Source organism: Equus asinus, chromosome 2 (genome assembly GCF_041296235.1).
Source record: "Equus asinus isolate D_3611 breed Donkey chromosome 2, EquAss-T2T_v2, whole genome shotgun sequence".
NCBI lineage: Eukaryota > Metazoa > Chordata > Mammalia > Perissodactyla > Equidae > Equus > Equus asinus.
Window position 1 is genome coordinate 161,703,800 of NC_091791.1, and position 22,388 is coordinate 161,726,187.

General features: G+C 38.1%; 1 protein-coding gene across 4 annotated transcripts in view; it reads right to left on the minus strand.

Annotated features, from left to right (window-relative positions):
* Positions 1–22,388, minus strand: part of SLC12A6 (solute carrier family 12 member 6) — an 82,475-nt gene that overhangs the window by 32,586 nt on the left and 27,501 nt on the right. For 2 of the 4 annotated variants that reach the window (XM_014847288.3, XM_014847292.3), the window contains exon 2: positions 6,750–6,794. The exons of 1 other annotated variant lie outside the window; for it this stretch is intronic. In XM_014847288.3, the coding sequence (XP_014702774.3) occupies positions 6,750–6,794 (45 nt within the window). Of the gene's footprint in view, positions 1–5,944; positions 6,044–6,749; positions 6,795–22,388 lie in introns of those variants that run through there. One more of the 4 variants, XM_044765211.2, reaches the window with a different exon arrangement.

Genomic DNA, 22,388 nt, shown 5'->3' on the forward strand with positions numbered 1-22,388 from the left:
CCAAACATCAAAAAGACTTTTGAACACTATAGTTCCATCTCTCTCCTCCTGACTTACCACAGTATTATTGTCCAATATTTCCAGTAGTCTATTTTTTTTTTGAGGGAGATTAGCCCTGAGCTAACATCTGCTGCCAATACCCCCTCTTTTTCGCTGAGGAAGACTGGCCCTGAGCTAACATCTGTGCCTATCTTCCTCTACTTTACACGTGGGACGCCTACCACAGCATGGCTTGACAAGCGGTGCATAGATCCGCACCTGGGATCCAACCCCGTGACCCGTGCTGCCAAAGTGGAATGTGCGCACTTAACCACTGTGCCACCGGGCCGGCCCCTCCAGTAGTCTATTTTTTCACTCCACAAATACGACACTAAAATTATTTCATAGAGACAACATTGATTTGAGTCAAAGTCCATGTTTACCATTTCATTTGTTCAATGTTCTTTGTTGCATTTCAGAGTACTAGTCTTCTGGGATCATTTTCTTTTTACTTGAGGTACATTCTGTAGAATTTCTTCAGAGGATTTCCCAAATTCAGCACTATGAAACTTTGGACAATTTTGGACAATTATTTGTTGTGGGGGACTGTCCCAATGCACTGTAGGGGATGTTTAAGAGCATCCCAGGCCTCAACTCACTAGATGGTAATAGCACCTCCAGTAGTGACAATTAAAAATGTCTCCAAACATTTCCATATATCCCTTGGGGGGCAAAACTGTCCACAGTTGAAAACCACTAGTTTAGAACAAGTTTCATGGTGAAAAATGTCCTCTGCTTTTATTTACCTACAATTGTCTTTATTTTGCCCTTATTCCTGAGTGTCTTGTTAAGCACAATTGTACGATAATAAAATTTTTGCAAACAATTTAAAGAATTATTTGTCACCTGTTTTGCTGTTGAGAATTCTTCTGTCATTCTGATGTTCCTTTGGTGATCTGTCCTTTCTCTCTGGCTGCTTTCAGGATCTTTCCTTAGGTGTCCTGCAGCCTCATTAAGATATGTCTAGATGTAGTTTTCTTTTTGTTCACAAACACTCTTCACCTGTTTCTAATTTATTCTGTAACCTCTTCATTTTTTATATCAATAATTATATATTTTTCTTTTCTAGAAGTTCCATGTGTTTTCCTTCTCCCTAAACAGTCTTCTATTCCTGAGTAGAATATTCATTTTCCTAATTGCATCCTTTATTGACTTAGACATTGAATAGTTTTGTATCTAAGACTCAGGACCACTTCATCCCTCTTGAGGGTTATAGGCAGAGTCCCAGCTTCAGCATACTACTTCCCTGCTGTTCAATAGCCTGAGAGTGTTGTTGCTATAAAAATCCAGCCTCAGAACAGTCCTGCCTCATACTACTGCCTGCTGGTCCAAGCCACTTCCTAGCAGCTCTGGCTCTCCTTGCTGCAGCCCTGGCACCTCTACATTTGGGGCCTGTATAGTCTCAGATTTCAGGTGCAACCACCTTAACTTTCAGACACTCTGGTCCTGGCTGTTTCTGGCCCAGCTTCCATTTGCTTGCTTCCTTAATATTTGAGAGGGTGTCGGGGAGTGGAGACTTTGTCTACATTTAGGAGACCAATGATGCCTCCAAGATTGTCCTACCCAGGATCTACTTGTGGCAGTGTTGTGGAATGAGAAGGTCTTACAGAGCTCCAGGTCCATCACGAAAGGTCACAGCTTTCCAGGCTAGGAACAAAGGTCTCATCAAGAGTGGTTAATTGAAAAGGCATGAATCAATGAGCCACGAAATCAGGAAAGGTTATACTGAAAGGCATAGATCAATTCTCCATCTGAATATCTTAGTCGGAAATCATGCTGCTTCAGATGTACAGCCTTCAGAAGTCTGGATCACTACTGTGACCCCAGAAATCCCAGATAGAATGGAAGTTCTAAAGTTTCTGAATAGTAAACAACCTTTACTCTGCAGGAACTAAGAACCAAATCCATATCCGAGGGCTGTTTTAAGATTATCCAGAATCCTAAGAAGATTCCTTTGGAGGATACCTACGGAGACTAGCCTCAGTAATGCTTTGAATTAAACAGCCCATCCGATCACTTATGTTTCTTTTTTCTCACTTTACTATCTAAATAATGCTGACATTACTGGGAAACTTACTGGTGTTTCACTGTATCATTCAAATGAAAGCTCATAGGAGTGTCACTATTGGTTCTACTGAAGATTTCAGATTTCCATATTTTATACATTTTTTTGTAAAAGAAAAATGGTATACCAAATGTCCTGCTCTTTATAAAAACATTATCGTTGTGGTGATATTATTTCTATAACGTTGCTTTTGTCAATTACCACTTACACTACAGTTTGGGCCTAAGATAAATCTCAGGTCTCTCCCTTAGTCTCCTGATCTTGTCAAATGGCCTTTGCTGGTCTGAGCTAGGCAGGAGGAGAGTAGCAAATGTATTTAATTTCCTTGGCACAGGTTTGGGTTTGAACTATGTGACTACATGAACATGAAAAGTTATCTCAAATGCTGTACATTATGTTTTTGATAGTATAGCTTGAATCAGTACCAAATAACAGGCATACATTATGACTGGTTGCTGTATCTCAAGTCTATAGCTTACTCTCTCTTCTTGTTCTTTGCAATTTATTTGTAGACGAAACCATGTCATTTGTTCAGTAGAGTTTCTGACTGCCCGGATTTTGACGATGGCATCCATGTGTTGTCATTAAACATGTTGTTCTGCTTTTTGTATTTCCTAAAAATTGGTAATTAAGTCTAGAGGCTTAACCACATTCAGTATTTTTTGGGGTGGGGGAAAACTTCTTCATAGTGGTATTTTGATGTTCTATCAGGGGGTACGTGTCATCTGGTTGTCCTTCTTTTTGAGATACTAGTAACCGTTAATGATTAATCCCTAGACCATTAATTTAAGAGGGGTTACAAATAGTGATATTCTTATTCTATTTATTAGCTATGCTTCTTTTGTTTATTAGATGAAATACTTTTATAAGGAGACATTCATTCTAATATATTATTTGATCACCCCTTGGTATAATTAGAGGCAAGACAAAGACTTCATTCTTTCCCTTTATTGACCAATTCTCAGAATAATAAAGTAGTTCACTAGAATACTCCAATGGTGACCAATTAATATTTTAAAGTATCATTATGAACTCATGAATTTAAATATTGGATATGTTTCAAATCAAATGCTTTTTCTGCATCTATTAACATGAGTATACCATGTTTCTCCTTTAATCTGTTAAGATACTGAATTATATAAATATATTTTTAATGGCAAACCAACCATGTATTTCTAGCACAGACCCAACGTGGTCACAGGAGTAACTTCCTAAATATATTGCTTGATTCAGGTGGCAAATATTTTGTTTAGGATATTTGTATCTGTGTTCACAAGTAAAAGTGACCTATGCTTTTCTCATATTATCATTGTTAAGTTTTGGTATCAAGGTTATGAAAGCCTCAAATTGATTTGGGGAATGTTTACTCATTTTTCTATTCCTTGAGAGAAACTGTAGAAGTATGGGATTATTTTTCCTCGAATGTTTGGTAAAACTTGCTGTGAAAATGCCAGGGCCCAATGCTCATTTGCTTGATTTCTAAAATGTTTTAAATTGAAAATTATTACACACACACACAGAGAAGTTGATAAATCTTAAGTATACAGCTTGATTCTTTTATCACAACAGCAGCTTCACCCTTCCATAAGTCTCCTCAGCCTGACCCTGAGTTTTGCAAGTGATCTGACGAGTCAGTGGGAACAATAGATATATTAAAATAACTGTACCTCATTGAGAGGAAAAAACATTTAGAAGGTCTTTATGATGCTATTATAAATTCAACTGAGCAGGCAAGGCAACTGAACCAGTTTTTCACCTACTAGATCAAATTGTTCTAAATGAGATTTTCACAGAGAGCTGGCAAGATTTTATTTCAAAATACCAATGCCTTTTCTGAGGAACTCTAAAATGGTTAGAAAATATAACAAAAAATTATCTTTCACTCTTTTGCAAACCCAACTTTTTTTTTTTTTTAAAGATTTTATTTTTCCTTTTTCTCCCCAAAGCCCCCCAGTATACAGTTGTATATTTTTAGTTGTGGGTCCTTCTAGTTGTGGCATGTGGGACGCCACCTCAGCATGGCCTGATAAGTGGTGCCATGTCCGCGCCCAGGATCCGAACCAGTGAAACCCTGGGCCACCGAAGCAGAGAGTGCCAACTTAACCACTTGGCCACGAGGCCAGCCTCAAACTCAACGTTTTTTTAAAAAAAAACAGTCTTTCAAGGATTTTGAGGTGTCATTAAAACAAAGATACCTAGGATGGGAGACAAAAGATGTTAGTTATTAAGAGCATGAGCAAAAAGAATATGATCTGACTTAATGAATCTGGGAGAGAGAACCCTGGGCAGCAGGATGAACTTATCTGAGAATCTAGCTAGAAGACTCTGGATAAATTCCCAGGTTTATTTAAAATTGAATGCAACCATAGGTTGCCAAATGAGATTATTGTCTGGAGTAGCCTCTTTGCAAATACTATTAGGGGTCTCGGCTGTACTGACTAAGAGAACTCTTTCTTCACAATCACATACTATTCCTTTTTACCTACAATTTGCCTGCTATCTTTTACTGCAGTGCTTAATAGGAAACAAAATCCAGCTTAGTCCTGGAACAGTATCAAATCCCCTGACTGTCCATTTCATTAGCTAAGTCCTTCCCTACCTCCATTACACGAGTCCCTACTCTCAAAGTTCTTTACCTGTCAGGCATTATCAGAGACAGAAGCAATTTAATAGTTTACGGGGAATATGTTCTTTTCATGGTCTGGCAAAATCTTTCAATGAAATCTTAACTATTCTTGATCCAAATATAAAATTTTTATATAGAGAAGACTAATTTTGAACAGTATGAACAACATAAAAGTATAAAAAAGAAATGAGTGACAGCTTTAATACCACAAAGCTAGGACCCTGGTGCTCAGATTTCTAGCTATATGCTGACGTCAAACCATTTACTTAACAAATATTTATCGAGTGCCGAGGGTGTCAGGTATTGTTCTAGCACATAAACTCACTCAAAGGAATGAAAATTAAGACTAGAAACTTATGTCCTTACCATAGAAAGAGCAGAAAAGGAGAATTCCAGTCACTTCAACTAATACTCTGAACCTTTAATAAGCAAGCGAGTCAAGTGCCTTCTCTACTTTGGACTTTTTGCAAATCAAAAGACACATACACACGCACAAAATGGCTGTTAACATATTTAAAAGTACTTAGCCTCACTCATAATTAAAGAAACATAAATAAAAATTAAAGATGCCATTTTCACCTATTAGGTAAAGAAAATTTTTTAAGTTTGATAATGCCTACTTTTGATGATAGGGAGCTGAGTATGCCTCCATACTCCTTATCAGTGGGAGTTTAAGTTGGTGTATCTTTTTGAAAATGTACATACCCTTTGACCAAGGAATCCCACTGTTAGGAATTTATCCCACACACTGGCAATGAGAATACAAGGATATACGTACAAGATGTTCACTGCAACATAATTTGTGACAGTAGAATACCTGGAAGTAACCTAAATGCTCATGAATAGGTAACTGGCTGACTAAAATTATAGAATAGTATTCCATTGTATTCCTCTACTATCACAAAGAATGAGGCAGATCTTTATGTATTGATATGAGATGTCCAAAATAAAATGGTCATTGAAAAAAAGGAAGTCACAGAATGGTCTGTATAATATAACTCCATTGATAGGAAAAAAATGATAGTCATATATAATTAAAAATTTCTAGAAGAATGCCCAAGAAAGTATCAACAGCAAGTACCTCAGGGGAGTAGAGGAGAGGCAGTGGGGAGAAGAGATACTTTAGAGGACTTTACTTTCTTCATATTTACTTTTTTTATTGTCTGAATTCCTCACCAGAGTATGTTTTAAAAATGTATCAGTTCTGGGCCCACCTGGTGGTGCAGCAGTTAAGTGCGCACGTTCCGCTTTGGCAGCATGAGGTTCGCCGGTTCAGATCCCGGTGTGGGCATGGCACCTCTTGTCAAGCCATGCTGTGGTAGGCATCCCACATATAAAGTAGAGGAAGAGGGGCTCGGATATTAGCTCAGGGCCAGCCTTCCTCAGCAAAAAGAGGAGGATTGGCAGCAGATGTTAGCTCAGGGCAATCTTCCTCAAAAATAAATAAATATAAATTTTAAAAAAATGTATCAGTTCTGAGATGTTGTGAAATTCTTGTCAAATTACAAGCTTACTGAAATTTAAATAAGCTGTACCCAGAGGAGATTAATTCATTTCCATAACTTATTTCATAGATAAGGAACTAGAACATCAATTTCTATCACCAAAGCCATGTTGTTTATGAAGTACTTTCAGTAATTAAAAAGAAGATGATCAAAAGACCAAGAAAAATAACAAAAAGGGCAAAATAGCTGCAAAGCTCAAGATATTGTAGAGTATTATAATATCCTTTCCAAAATTATTTTGGAAAAAAGCTCTAATTCTTACAGATTTTTTTAAACCACACACTATGTAAAATTACTTTTTAATGTAACTAAATTGAGTCTTAGCAATCAATTGCAGAAGTAGTTTCCTAAAACTTACCAAGTTGGGAATAAAAACAGCAGGAAAAAAAGTTGAGGAATGAAAAGTAGAAAAGGAAGGGATAGAAAATAGAATTAGAGAAGGGAGTAATGTCTGTTAGTATAAGGGGGGATGGGGTGACTTCAGAGAGCGTCAGTCCCCACAGTAATACTATACCTAACAGCTGGCTGTGTTCCCCTGTGATGGAGTTCTGACTCGGGTCTGCAAAACAAACAATTGAAAAGAAAAGAAAACATGAATGACCAAAACAAATAATTTCTTAAAAATCAGCAACAAAAGTCAACCAAGGCAATAAGCAAAAAATTTTTTAAATGCTCAAGAAACATTAATGAAAGGATATTTATTTAAAAAAAAAATCACACAGCTTCTTTCAAAAGTTAAACAATACAATTACCATGTAACCCAGCAATTCTACTCCTAGGTATATACCCAAAAGAACTGAAAACAGGCGCTCAAACAGGAACTTTGTGACAATGTTTATAGCCGCACTACTCACAATAGCTAAAAGGTGGAAACAACCCAAGTGTGCTTCAACAGATGAATGACTAAACAAAATGTGGTATATACATACAATGGGATATTATTCAGCCATAAAAAGGAATCGAATTCTGACACATGTTGCAACATGGATGAACCTTGAAAACACTATGGTAAGGGAAATAAGCCAGATGGAGGAGGACAAATATTGTATGATTCCATTTCTACGAAACATCTAGAAAAGGGAAATTTATAGAGACAGAAAGTAGAGGTTACCAGGGGCTTGGGGAGGCGGGGGGGAATGGGGGGGCTACTGCTTCCTGAGTATAAAGTTTCTGCTTGGAGTGATGAGAAACTTTGGAAATAGATAGTAGTCATGTTTGCACAACATTGTGAATATAACTAACAGCCACTGAATTGTGCACTTCAAAATGGTTAAGACGGTAAATTTTGTGTTATATATATCTTACTACAATAAAAAGTAAAAAAAATAATCACACAAATTTGACCAAGCAATAATAGTTCCATAAAGTAGAAGGCTGATTCAGGGCCTAGGACATGAGTTACATTTTCTCTTCACTAACAAAGGAACATATTGACCATGGCAGCTCAAAGTCAAGACACAAGTAAAGCACTCATTACTACTAGCACATATGCTCTGATTTGACTTTAAGATGAAATGACTAAACTGGCTTTTATAAATATCTCTTCCTTCAGGAATCTATAATTAAATTAGTGGCAATAAGCCAAGTTGCTAATGCAAGAGATATTGACAATCACCATTTAACAACCAACCACTTGTTTATTTTAAATGCTTGAAAAGCATTAAAGGCTAAATATGGAAAAGACTCTGAGCTCCATTTTACTCTAAGATTAAGTCTCTTGAGATATTGCGGATAACATTTGGCTTTCTCAAATGTGTCTGGGGCAATAAAAATAATTTTGGACCAGAGGGTCTGTGAACTATTGGAAAAAAGTTACATCTTCATTTTCACTAACTCTAATTGAAGTTTAATCTTTTCTCCAAATGTGATGTATGCAACAAACTACATAAAGTATTTGCGATTTTTGTCAACAATAAATAGCAGTTATTTTCACATCATATTACAATTGTTGCATATATCTCATAGTATCTTTCAGGTCCATTACTACTTTGAAATTATAGTAGTTATTAGAATGGCTGCTAGGTCTTATTCAATGCAATGATAAAGAAACACTTATTAGATTACCAATTTAATATTTTCATAAATGTATTTTAGTATAATAGGGTTCTTTTTAATCCTATATATGTATTTATGTGTGTATATTATTTCATGCATTTATTTTTGTTGTTTTTTTTGTGATGAAGAATGGCCCTGAGCTAACATCTGTGCCAATCTTCCTGTATTTTGTATGTAGGACGCCACCAAAGCATGGCTTGAGGTGTGTAGGTCTGCACCTGGGATCTGAACCTGTGAACCCTGGGCTACTGATGCTGAGCATGTAAACTTAACCACTATGCCACCGGGCTAGCCCCTATTTTACACATTTAAAAACATTATTCTGAAAATGAATTTGTAGGCTTCAGACTGCCAAAGAGGTCCAAGATACAAAAAGATTTAGAATTACTATTTTATACAAAATTCAAATAATATTTTCCATGGTGTTTATAAATAGAAATGTTTCATATAAATAATTTAATTAAATCAAACACTTTAAGCATTCTCAACAGAAATAACCAATCAGAACACTTAACAAAGTCTGGCTTCTGATGTGTAGTGCATACTGGAGTATACTCTATATACGCTAATCAAGGAAGAAGTAAGGTAGAAACCTGAACCTACAACTCAAGTTTTAAATGCTATATGAGCATTTTAAGATATATTTTTAGAAGATCTTCTTCCTTAATTTAGTTTTGAAAAAAAATTCCAAATTTTTGTATTCTAAAATATTGTCCCCAACATACCAGCAAGTGAATTCCCAGTTTTTAATTTAAACTTGCCTTACTTATCTAAGTAATGAATATGGGGTTGTTCTTGCACGTAAGACAAAGTAGGACTAACAGTTCCACAGTAAGTTAATGTATTAGAGCCGCTCTCTCATGTAGGGGAAAAATTGGGCCCTAGCACTATAGGGAAGCAGGTACATAATAGCATGGAAGGAAGAGTAGACAAAGAATCACAGACTTTTAGAACTGGAAGAACTTTGGTCATCATGGATCTACTCTAGTGATTCTAAAGGAAAAGTTGGAGAGGGGTTATCAGTATCATCTATTTTTCTTGCTAAAATCATGCCAACGCCCCTTCTCAAGATTCTGACTCCCAGGTACCGTCATTAATGAGAATGCCTCTATCTCTCAGGTGTGCTGGGACAGAACAAAGTTGAGAACCTTAGATCTTAATATAGTTTATAGTTGAGAAGATGAATGCCTGGGTTAATGGTGGCCAAGATACATCACATTACTGCCAAAAGAGAAAAGTCAGAGATAGAGTCTTGACGTTTTGAGAACCTATGTTCATGCTTCTCAATACTCTGTAATTTTAACTTTCTTGTTCTAAAACAAAGTAGAGTAGCCTAAAACAAGCTACCTGGAATTGCCAGGGAATCTATCTATGAATAAAAATAGACAAACTTCTCAGATAACTCAGGTACAGTAGGTATGATTTACAGGGGGGGATATAAATGACTTTTTTTCCCCAAAAATGAATTACCTCCTTCTGTACTGTATACTTCCTTGCCTTCTGAGCTGTGCATACATGATGTATGTGCATTTTCCTGTCAAGTCAGGACTCTTTCTTTGAACACCCTCCTATATTTGAGATGAGTAGAAATGAATCTTTGTGTAGTTCTCTGCAAGTTCAACCTAGACTGTTGTTCTTCACTTACTAGAATTAAAGGAACATGGGGCAATCTTTACTTGACGCTTATTTGGTAATTTGAAGACTAACTTCCAAGAAGCTGTAAATGCTTCATTAATACATGTAAAAGCTGAAACAAGGGCAAATCTGGGAGTAAACAGGTTCATGCACTTACTAGAATGAAACTAGCCATGTCTGTAAAAATCACAATTGGCAAAAGGGTTTAAGCTGAAGGGCGTTTCCGGGTATGCAATCCAAATTGTGTAGTCATCCTAACACTGCTCTGAGATATGTCTGGGCACCTTTCTATTGTCCTATAGCTGAACTCTCCCATTTAACATTTTTCCTGCCTATCTCATTAGCGAGGGCACACCCAGGTTTGCCTAAGACTAGGAGTTGTCCTAAATATTACTCAACATGACATTTATCTTAACCAAATTACCTCCTGTAATAGGAACAACTTGGCAATAACGTGACTATTTTTAACGGCCTTCCTAAATTAAGCTACTCCTAGGCTATAATATAACCAGGTTATAATCAAAAGCCTGTGATACTCTTATCAGTCAAAATGGTAGTTCAAATAAAAAATAAATGTACACCTTTTCACAACAGGTAAATGCACTCAGAAAAATGAACTGAAAATATTGTTTTGTAACAGTAGTCACATAGTTTTACAAATAGGCATTTGCTCAATATATTTCATTTATCCTGGGTAAATGGTAAAGAACAAAGATTTTATTTAGTTTCTCGCCATGTGCCCTGGAGAAGAGAGAGAGAGAGAGAAATGACTGTGGGTGGTACTCACTTGCAAAACTGCTTCTGTAAATAGTTTTTCTGAAGAGCCTTATTATTTCCCTTAGTTTGTCCATAGCAATCGCCTTTTTCTGTATTTCCTTTGATAATCACTTTATCTACCATTCTTGGTAGAGAATTTGAAGCACATAAAGACTAGCCAGTATCCTGCAGCTAAAACTCACTGTAGAAGGTTTTAGTCTTCATTAAGGATAAAATCAGGAATTTCACTAAATAACACGATCAATAGCAGAAACTGGTGCCTAATGTTTAGAGAAAGAAGTAGGTATGATCAAGTGCATATATATCAGGACAATTAGCTTGTTATGCTACAGCCCATATTATCTAAAAGTTATCTAAAAAACCTATTTCAGGATACAAAACACCTGAAATCACCAGTCTTAACATGTCTACTTTTCTGAACTCTGATTTTTTAAAAAACCAAAGCAGCATCATCATCATAAGAATCCTGGTGGAGGGGCCGGCCCGGTGGCACAGTGGTTAAGTGCACACGTTCTGCTTCGGTGGCCCAGGGTTCGCCAGTTCAGATCCTGGGTGCAGACATGGCACCACTTGTCAAGCCATGCAGTGGCAGGCGTCCCACATATAAAGTGGAGGAAGATGGGCATGGATGCTAGCTCAGGGACAGTCTTCCTCAGCAAAAAGAGGAGGATTGGCAGCAAATGTTAGCTCAGGGCTAATCTTCCTCAAAAAAAAAAAAAAAAAAAGAATCCTGGTGGCCTAGTGGTTAAGTTCAGTGTGTTCCACTTAGGCAGCCTGGGTTCATTTCCTGGGCACAGATCTACACTGCTCTGTTAGCAGCCATGCTGTGCTGGTGGCTCACATGCTAAAAACAAAAAAAAAAAAATAGAGGGAGACTGGCATGGATGTTAGCTCAGGGTGAATCTTCCTCAGCCAAAAAAAAAGATCTTGATTTGAATCTTTAATAAGAATATAATTTTTAAAAGGTATTCAGAGTTTTCTTCGCCCCAAAAAGATAGTTTTTGCTGACATTTACAGTTTAGTTCAATCTATCTGCCACGTAAGCGATTTGTGTCGACAGCTAACCATGGAAAGAATAAGCTGTGGTAGCAGCTTTGAACCACGGACTGTACTTCATGTACAGTGCATATTCCTTAGTGGATAGTGCATATTCTTTAGTATATTAATAGAGAGTTGGTGAGAAAATGGTTTGTGGCAGGGAAGGTAAGTGTGGCAAATCTATTTAACAGTCAAGTAGATTTCTATAATGTATAACTTCTCATATCCTTCAATATGCTAATGGCTGCCTGGCTAATCTCCAAAAGAATAATATAATATTTGGCAATCCTAAATATATCAGAAGAGATAACTCGTTTTTCATTAAACATCTAATGTAATTAGTGTTCTATAGTATACAATTTGGGAAATGTACAATTAATTCATATCAATATACCAAAGTTAAAAGATAACTCCCTGGATCATCATTCCCATTTACTCATTCATTGACTCAGCAATATTTCCACTAAACTAATATTTTCCAAATTTGACTAGTCAAAAGAATCATTTGGAATATTTTTTAAACCACAAATTCCTGGGTCACGCAACTAACTCTAATGACTCAATCTTATGGGAGGAGCCTGAGATTCTACAGGTTTACCAAATGTTCCAGATGACTATTATACAGCTTGCTTCATTTATTCATTCATTCATCCAATCATCCATTTAAATATCTGAGTGATTAATAAGTCCCAGGCACTGTTCTACGTTCTAGAGAGAGAGCAGTAAATAAGAAAGACAAATTTCCTGTTCTGATGCAGATATGGAAAAATAAAGAACACTTAGCATAAGCCAAAATTAAGAAGAGTGAATGGGAGGTTATTTTGGATTGGGTGGACAGTGAAGGCCTTTCTGAGGAGGTAACCTATAAGATGAGACCTGCATGTAAAGCAGACAAACATGTAAGGATCTTGAAAAAGACTATCAGGGCAGAGGATTAGCTATGCATGGGCCCTAAGATGGGAAGAAGGTTGGTATGCTTGGGAAACATCCATGTGGCTAAAGTACAGAGAGTTAGAAAATGGTTTGAAAAAAAAAGGTCAGCAAATTAGGTTGCAGCTACATTTTGTAGCATTGATGTGAAACAACTGGGAGGTTTTCATTAGCGGCACGACAAGTCTGATTAACTATTTAAAAGATGCAGGCTGCTGATTGGAGAATGGATTATGGAGGGAGCAAGAGTGAAAATGGAGAACCAATTATCAGTCTACTTCAGACACCTCAGAAAGATATGATGATGAATCTAGTGAAGATGGTGAAAGTCGACAGGCTGATGATACCTTCTGGAAGGAGAGCTCATGAGTTAGTCTTCAAAAGTAATTCCATGTTACTTTAAAATTTATAATTCTTTCATTCACTTATTAAGTATTTTTTGAGCACTGTCTACATAGGAAACACTATTCTAATTACTAGAAATGTAGTAACAAAATCTCTGCCATCAAAGAGCTTACACTTCAGTGGGGGAGAGACCAACGGTACACAAACAACATATATGTTGAGAGCAATAAGAGTTATAAAACAGACCAAAAAAGCAGAGTAAGGGAATAGAGAGAATTAGTAGGGGGGATTGTTTGTGTGCTCGTTTAGATAATGAGTCTAAAAGAGTCTCTCAGATAATGTGACATTTGAGCAGAAACTTGAAGTGAGGCATCTAGCCATACAAACATCTGCAGGAAGAACACTCCAGGCAGAGGGAACAGTTAGTGCAAAGACCCTAATGCAGGTGTGTGTTGGCCCGGTCAATGGACAGCAAGGAGGCCAGGTCACCAGACAGAAGAGCAGGGTTAAAGTGATAGGACATGGGATAAGAGATGGATATGTGTGCTGTGGATGGGGCGCAGATCATGTAGGGCGCCTTGTAGGACACAGTAAGGACTTTTGATTTTACTTTGAGTAGCAAGCTACTGGAAGGTTTGTATGTTTTAACATGAAGGCTCTAGCTGTTGTCTAGAGAATAGACTACAGGAGGCAAGTGAGGAAGCAGGAAACAGAGGCTTGTGCAATGGTCCAAGAAAAGATTATGGTAGCTTGGATCAGGTCAGAAGTAGTGGAGGTGCTGAGAAGTGGTCAGATGCTGGATATGTTTCAAAGGAAGGATTCATAAGAGCTGGATATGGGGTGGGAGAGAAAAAAAGGAGTCAAAGGTTTTTCCAGAGCAGTTACACAAACAGAAATGCCATTTACTGAGTTATGGAAGACTGGGAGAAGAGCGGTGATGGTGATGACGAATGAAGATGGTGAAGGGGGGCCCACTGTGATAGCTGAGCAGCTGTCCCGGAGCAAACACGAGGCACAGTGAAAGAGAACACAGGATTTAGAAGCAGGTAACACTCAGGTGTGATCCAGCTCTACCATACGCTATTTATGTAACTCAGGGAAAATTATTTTATATTTCTTAGCCTTAATTTATTATCTATGCAACAGGAATAACACTACACCACAGAAAATTATTGTGAGGATTAGATATGGTAGATACTAATTAAATGGTGACTCAAGAAAACCGCGATAAGCCATGGAATGATCAAGAGAAATAATAAAAATTGTAGTGTGCAAATAATCATGGTAAAAATTAGAATTTAGGTAGCTGGAGATATTTCTTAGAACTTTAAACTTTAAACATTTTGCAGTACAATAATACTGAGGAAAACATAAAAGTAACGTGGGTGAATACTTGGCACTGATATACACATCGACTTAAAAATGTACAATCATCTGATACTAATAGTTTGATTTACTAGTCTTACTTCAAAGTTTGATACATTTACACTTTGCACTAAATATGCATTAACACATGATTTGGGATTTTTTTGATAAAATAACTATAATAGTAATTACCCAGGAGTGCCTGTAATACATTTCCAGTACAAATTTATTAATGACTCCAATTCAAATAACAATGATAATTTAATTCAATAAGTTTTAAACATGCCTAAAATTGTGTTGGATACTGTGAGGAATAAGGGAATGAGCATAAGCTATTTCCTGACATTAAGAAGCTCATAATCTAGTTGAAAAGTCAAATTCAACATAAGAAACTAAAGAAGAATGGTGGTAATAACAGTATCTTACATTTAATAACATTTTACAGTTTTAAAAATGTTTTCAAATACTTCATTTGATTCTCATGATATACCTGTGATACAGGCAGGAAATATATAAAGAAGCTAAAGGTAAGTTAGGCTCAATGGTTTGGCCAAGGCAGACTGAGTGTAAACTTCAAAGACTGGCTTGAACTTGGATTCTGATTTTTCTATTACATTATGCTGGTTGTTTATAAAATTTAGGTTCAAGAACAAATATTGGTAATATAGTTAACTCTTAATTATCCAGGGATGAAACAACTAAGGTAAAAGAAACTACAACAAGGCATTTATGAAATAAATTACGAATCAGCAAAATATATATCAGATGCGTGGAACCACACAGTGACAACAGATGGTTATATCACGGCTACTGAAACATAAAGAACTCAGAAACACTACTTACCCCATTAAGACACAGCTCATCTCCCTTCAGTGCTCCCACCCCCCCAGCATGAGAAGGTAAAGGGAAGCTCATGTGGTTACGGAATCCAATAGACAGTCAGGCCTGAAAGGGTAGAGAACTTAGGAAGAGATAAAGATATCCACCTAGAACAGTAAATAAGTTTCTACTTTTAATATTTGAAAAAGTTTAGTAACCGTATTATTTTTGTTATTTTTATACTTCTGATTACTTCTGTAAGAATACAAGTATTCATAAACATTTATTATAATTTTACCTTTAAAAGTTTATTAAATTCATTTTGTCCTGAACATCTTGGTAGGTTTTAACTGTGATTTTAGATTATCAAGATGTGATTCCACCTTCTCCACCCACCCCTGCCTTAATCCTGTTAAAACAGAGTCGAAGCCCTTCATCAAATATCATTTTTTATGTCTGTGCTAGACTATCTTGAACATCTCTTCAAAACTTGATGATCTCTTTTTTAACAGGCTCAGAGCCTCTGCTTGGTAACAGTATCTAGCAAGATTAATATCATTTGTTTTACATCTATTTTTAGTTTATACTCTATTTATGGCAAGCATGCTGGTATTTCATTTAGTGACAAAGTTTCCTTTATAAAGGAAACCAGAAAAGCAGTGACTCAATTTAAGAAAAAATATTAAATAAATGCAAAGATGACACATAAAAATGGAAAGATTATAAAAGTAGTCTCTAAATGACTAAATTTAGGGAAAATTTCCTACTCATCATACCAAATCTGTACAGCAACTCAAGAGGAAGAATTATTCCCATGTTCCAGAAGAAACTAGCTCAGAGACAGCTGAAACGATTCACCCAAGGTAGTACAGCCAATAACCTGTGGTATTAGCTGTTACTGCTGCAAGGCTCCAAGAAGGAGAGGAGCAACATGGATCGAGGCAGCGTAAGCTTTAAGTAGAACTTTTACAAACCTTAAGAACCATGGAGAACTCAAAATCACAGGGGAGGAATAAACACAGCATATCTCTGGGATGGTTTGCTTGGAAGGGTTGGGTCATATTAGAAAAAGTCTTGGAGGTCTAAAGGAGATGGAAAACAACTGAAACTATGTAGAAGTCCAAAAATGAAAGTAGTATTACAGGTAAGAAAACATGAGTGAAACATGCAAAATGAAATGAATTCCACATTTATTAGAGACAGGCAAGCATACTCATTATTAGACCACTGTAATTTATCCACGTGCTAACAAGCATCTCTAGCATGGTCCCTAAGATAGCAGTAATAGGTAGTTGTTTTTATTAATTCAACCAATTCTCTGAATGCCTACTATGTCAGGTACCGTGCCAGGCACTAGAGAAACCAAAAGAGTGACCCTTTGTTCTCAAAAAATTTGGAGAGGAAAGAAATACACAAATAAATATGAAACAATAAAAATAACTGTCATAGGTACAAATACCGTGAGAATCAAAAAGGAAAGAAAAATAAAGGGGCCGGCGCCATGGCCAAGTGGTTAAGTTCTTGCGCTCTGCTTCGGCGGCCCAGGGTTTCACCAGTTTGAATCCTGGGCGCAGACATGGCAGGCTACACTGAGGCAGCATTCCACATGCCATAACTAGAAGAACCCACAACTAAAAATACACAACTATGTACCAGGGGGCTATGGGGAGAAAAAGGAAAAATAAAATCTAAAAAAAAAAAAAAAAGAAAAGAAAGAATGGTCAGGGATTGTGTCAAGGAGACAACTGAGCTAATCTTGAAGGATGGACAGATCATCAAAAAGCAGAATGGGTTAGGAGCTGGCCGAGCGGTTAAGTTCGCGCGCTCCGCTGCAGGCGGCCCAGTGTTTCGTTGGTTCGAATCCTGGGCGCGGACATGGCACTGCTCATCAAACCACGCTGAGGCAGCGTCCCACATGCCACAACTAGAAGGACCCACAACGAAGAATATACAACTATGTACCCGGGGGGCTTTGGGGAGAAAAAGGAAAAAAATAAAATCTTTAAAAAAAAAAAAAAGCAGAATGGTTTAGAGAAAATGGGAAAAGGGAGACATTCAAGTCAGAGGGACTGAAAATGAGGACACAGCCAATGGATAAGTTCTGGAGATAAATAAGAAATATATACCTAACAATATACCTGTATGTAACATTGGGTATATATTACAACTAACATATAATGATAAAAATGTATGCTATATCATCATACATATAAATATATTGTACCTAATATATATCTAACTGATAGGAAAGGAGAAGAGAAGAGTGTTGTCATTGACAAAAAAGTGGTAAGAAGCAGAACCAGTCAGCATGTGTTTCCAGCTTTTGATTCTCCCCATTCCCTCATTCACCAAATCCAGTCGATGGTGGCTTCCATACCAACCTCTTCTTTTTCATTGCACCGCCATCATTTAGATTCTCATCCTTTCCAGCTTGGACCATTAAAATAGTTCAATTATTCTCCCTGCTACCAATTCTCCCGCCTTCAAACAATCCTACATTTTCCTCCATATTAACAATCCTAAAATTCTACCTTTATCAGGTTGCTTCATTGCTTAAAAAACACTTTCAAAGGTCTCCAAGTGTCACTGCCAGAAGTCCCCAACCACTTTGAAGAGAAGATCATTCTCACTTCTTGTTTACTTATATCCTGACATCATGTGGGGGTGCTGATCCAAGTCTCTCCAAGGAAAGGGAAGGCCTGCCTTCCTTTTCCAATGAAAAGAAATGGGCTCTGCCTCCATTTCCATCGTGAATTCTCAGGCTGGGTGTGGAGGTGGTAGTAGAGGTTAATGGCTTAAATACCTACAAATAGATCCTGGTTTACTTGTTTGGACCCCTTGGCTTACAGGATAAACTCCAACAACCTCATCTTGGCTGTCAAGCCCCTTTATAACCTAGCACTAGCCTACTCCTCTCTAACCTTCTATTATCTGCTGTCCTTAGTCATGAACCCTCTGCTCCACTCTCTCCGGAATGCTTTGTGGGCCTTGGTTCTAGACCTATGCATCTTTGCTTATGTCAGTTTCTCACTGAAAATGTCCTTCTCTTTCTTCTCCACTTACCTGACTTCTACATCCTTCAAAGGTCCAACTCAAGCGCTGCTTCTTTCCTTAAGCCTACCCTGAGGTTTAATTTTCTAACAGGTTTTAATCTTCCTTTGAACTCTTGGGTATATGCTGCCTTGCCTTATCTTTTAATTAATCAACCTATTAATTCAACAAATATTTACTAAGCGCTTGTAAGTGTCAGATTATACGCTAGGTGCTGGGGGATACACAAAGACGAATAGAACACAACAGGTACCCTTAAGGGGCTTACAGCACATATGGGTAAGACAACTAATTACATCAGGGTGATTAAAGTACTATATTAGCGGTACAGACAAAGAGATATGGGAGTGTGTACATCACATTACATTCCCTAGAGAATGCAAAAGAGAAGCCATCGAGGAAGAAGTGATGTTTGAGCTCAGTCTTTTTTTTTTTTTGGTGAGGAAGAGCAGCCTTCAGCTAACATCTGTGGTCAACCTTCCTCTTTTTGCTGAGGAAAATTAGCCCTGAGCTAACATCTGTGCCCATCTTCCTCTATTTTGTACATGGGATGTTACTACGGCATGGCTTGATGAGTGGTTTGTAGGTCCATGACTGGGATCTGAACCCACGAACCCCAGGCTGCAGAAGTGGAGCACATTAACTTAACCACTACGCCATCGGGTTGGCCCCTGAGCTCAGTCTTAAAGGAAGAGTATGTGTTTGCTTGGTAATGGGAGGAAAGAACACTCCAGGAAGATCAAATAAATGTGTGGAAACAACAGAGACATGCAAGAACACTGGTTATATCTAGTGTTCAGTATGTATGAAAGAGTGATAGACAAGAGGCTGTTAAGGTGGGATGTTCTAGATCATGAAGGTACATGCATGATCTGCTAAGCAGTATAGACTTTATTTTGTGGGCAATGGAGAGACACCACAGGGTTTTAAGTGGAGGGAGTAAAAGGATGAGATTTATATCTGAGAAAAATTCCTCTGGTAGTTACTGCAATGGATGGCTCCAGGAGACTAGACAAGAAATGACAATGGACTAACCTGAACTAATGTAGTAGCAGGATGGGGAGAAGGGGAGAGATCTGAGAAATATTTGGGAGACTAAATGAGCAACAATTGGTGAGAGAGAGGAATAGAGAGAGAAAAAGGGGGAGGGAGAGGCAGGGGGAAAAAGAGATAGTGAGTATTTTAATATATTGAAGGGAAGGAGTCAATAAAGAAGTAGAAAACAGGAGAGAGAAGGCAAGAAAGACTCCAGAGCACAGGTACACAAATGGTGATGGTGGGGGGGGGGGAAGGGGGGGAGGGGGAGGAGGAGGAGGAGGAGGAGGAGGAGGAGGAGGAGGGGGAGGAGGGGGAGGAGGAGGAAGGTAAAGGATGGGTGTCAATACAGGTGTTGGTAAGAATTTGGGAAGAGGCATCTGGGAAATCCTGTTTACTCTGTGAAGCAGAAGTTCTGTCATATGCTGAATATAACAGGAATGGACAATTGGGGACTTGAGCATTTTAAGTTTCGTGAGGAACTTAGAGAAAGGAGACTAAATCGGATCACATGAAGAATTTTCGAATAGTGTTAACAGCCCAGTTAAGGTTGGAAATGGTGGATTTGTGCGGCTCTTTTCATAGCTCGCCTAGCTGGGAAGTAACTCCCCCACCTCCTGTCCCACAGCAACACAGCTGCCAAGATTAAGAATGAGAGGAGGAAACAAATAAATAAGTGAATAAAAAATGTTTTTAAAAAGAAAAGAGAATAACAGGAGGCCCAGTGAATCAATCTGTGGTTGAGGGGTAGGGGTGGAGGCAGGGCCCTATCGGCTCGTGTAAGTGCTTTCAGGGCAAGAACTTTATTTTAATGCTGCTGTGACAACTACAACTTTTTATAAGAATAGAGCTTTGTACATGCTATAAAATGTTCAGTACAGGTTTGTTATTTGACTTATGGTGAAGTGATTTCCAAGAAGAATACCCAGAGATAGAAATTCAGGACTAGTTTCAATAAAAGGTTAATTAAGGAAATAAAGATTTTGGGCCAGCCCGGTGGCATAGCGGTTAAGTTTGCACGTTCTGCTTTGGCAGCCGGGTTTCGCTGGTTTGGATCCTGGGTGCAGATCTATGCACCACTTATCAAGCCATGCTATGGCAGGCGTCCCACATATAAAATGGAGGAAGATAAGGCGCTGGCCCGGTGGCGCAGCGGTTAAGTTTGCACGTTCCACTTCTCAGCGGCCCCGGGTTCACTGTTTCGGTTCCCCAGTGCGGACATGGCACCCCTTGGCAAAAAGCCATGCTGTGGTACATGTCCCACGTATAAAGTAGAGGAAGATGGGCATGCATGTTAGCTCAGGGCCAGTCTTCCTCAGCAAAAAGAGGAGGATTGGCAGTAGTTAGCTCAGGGCTGATCTTCCTCAATAAAGAAAAAAAAAAATGGAGGAAGATGGGCATGGATGTTAGCTCAGGGCCAACCTTCCTCCAAAAAAAAAAAAAGATTTTAAAGTCATCATTAAAACATAGAGTTGAAGACAAAAAGATAAACTTTCTTAAAAGTCAATGTAAAGAGAGAGGAGCTAAGATCAAGCCTTGGAAATAAGAGAACAGAAAAAAGTGCAACCATAAAAGAAAACAAAAAAATCACTGAGCAAACTATGACCACAATGCTGTCATGCCAATTTTCCCCAACAAATCTAGACACTAAAAGGATGAGAAAGGTAATTAAGGCAGGAAGCAGAGAAAAAGCAGAGTCAAACATGTCTATGGGAGCAGAGAACACTATACACAAGTCCTGAAGAAATTTATGAGAATTCACTTAGCAATTTTCCCTCTGATCCATCTGACTTGGCCAAAAGAAAAGGTGGTGAGACAAAAGCAGCCAGCAGGAAAGTAACTGAAGCTGGAGTGGACCAAGAACCAGGAGCGGTCACGAGTCTTATCCAGGCCACTCAAGCCCATCTCTTGTAGCAGGGGCCTACTGTAGTGCAGGGAGCGGGACAGCTCAATGTTGTCCTGAGGAGGTGAAACTGATGGCCCTGGGGGACAATACAGGGCTCCAAGCAGGAAGAAGTGGAAGGAGACACTAGGAGTTTCAGGCAGATCTGCCACCAAAACTGGATGCTCATCAACAATATCCTTCAAATTCTGGTGCACATGCTCAGTATAAGCATTACATTAATAGAGGCCCCTGAGGAAACCAGTGCTGTTTAGGAGTGTCCCAAGCAAGAGAGACGTTCTCGGACAACCACTTTTTTTGTTTGGGCCTCAGATTTGTGTAAAGAAAATGAAAATGAAGTAAGTTATGTTCTGAACTCATGAATAACTAAGTTTCGTTGAAACTCTTCCTAAATAATATGGAGGTCAACTCACTAGAAGTTGAAGAACTCACCTGTCATGAAGATAGCTGTGATTTTAATGCACAGTTTATAACCAATGGAAGAGAGCAAGCATAATAGCAAAAAGCAGATTTAATAAAGCCCACACTATAATATAAAAATAAAGACAGTTTCCTGGGCCAAGTCCACAAATTAATCAGCCAAGAAAAGTATAAATTTTAGAAGAGGGCAGTACTTACACAGTTAAATTAGAAAAGAGAAATCTCAGCAAGAAGTATCAAAGAAGAAGAAAGGATTTGGGGATTGCTGCAAACATTCAGATTGTTGATACCTTACATCTTTCTTTGGCTTTGTGGATGATCCAAATTATTTTCCATACATTGTAGAAAAACATATTTCATGTTGCCTTCATTTTAAAAGATGGTTTTGCAAGAATAAGGCCTGATCATATAGACTACCCCCTTAACAAGGAAGGGAGGGAAGTAATCCAAACACTCAAATTCTGAGGGGCTAATAAAGCTTTGTGTTATGGGGACTAAGAGGATATGGTAAACATTTCTGATATTTTAAGAGCCTATACTGATTTCATGTCATGGTCAAAGGTTAACTGTGTAATGCAAACTGAATTTAACATTTTCTAAATTTTTAAACATACAGAGAAGTTAAAATAGAAACAACTACTGTACATGCTGTATGTTGAAATTTTAAAAAATATTGTTTTTTAGGGGCTGGCCCCGTGGCCGAGTGGTTAAGTTCGCGCGCTCCGCTGCAGGCGGCCCAGTGTTTCGTTGGTTCGAATCCTGGGCGCGGACATGGCACTG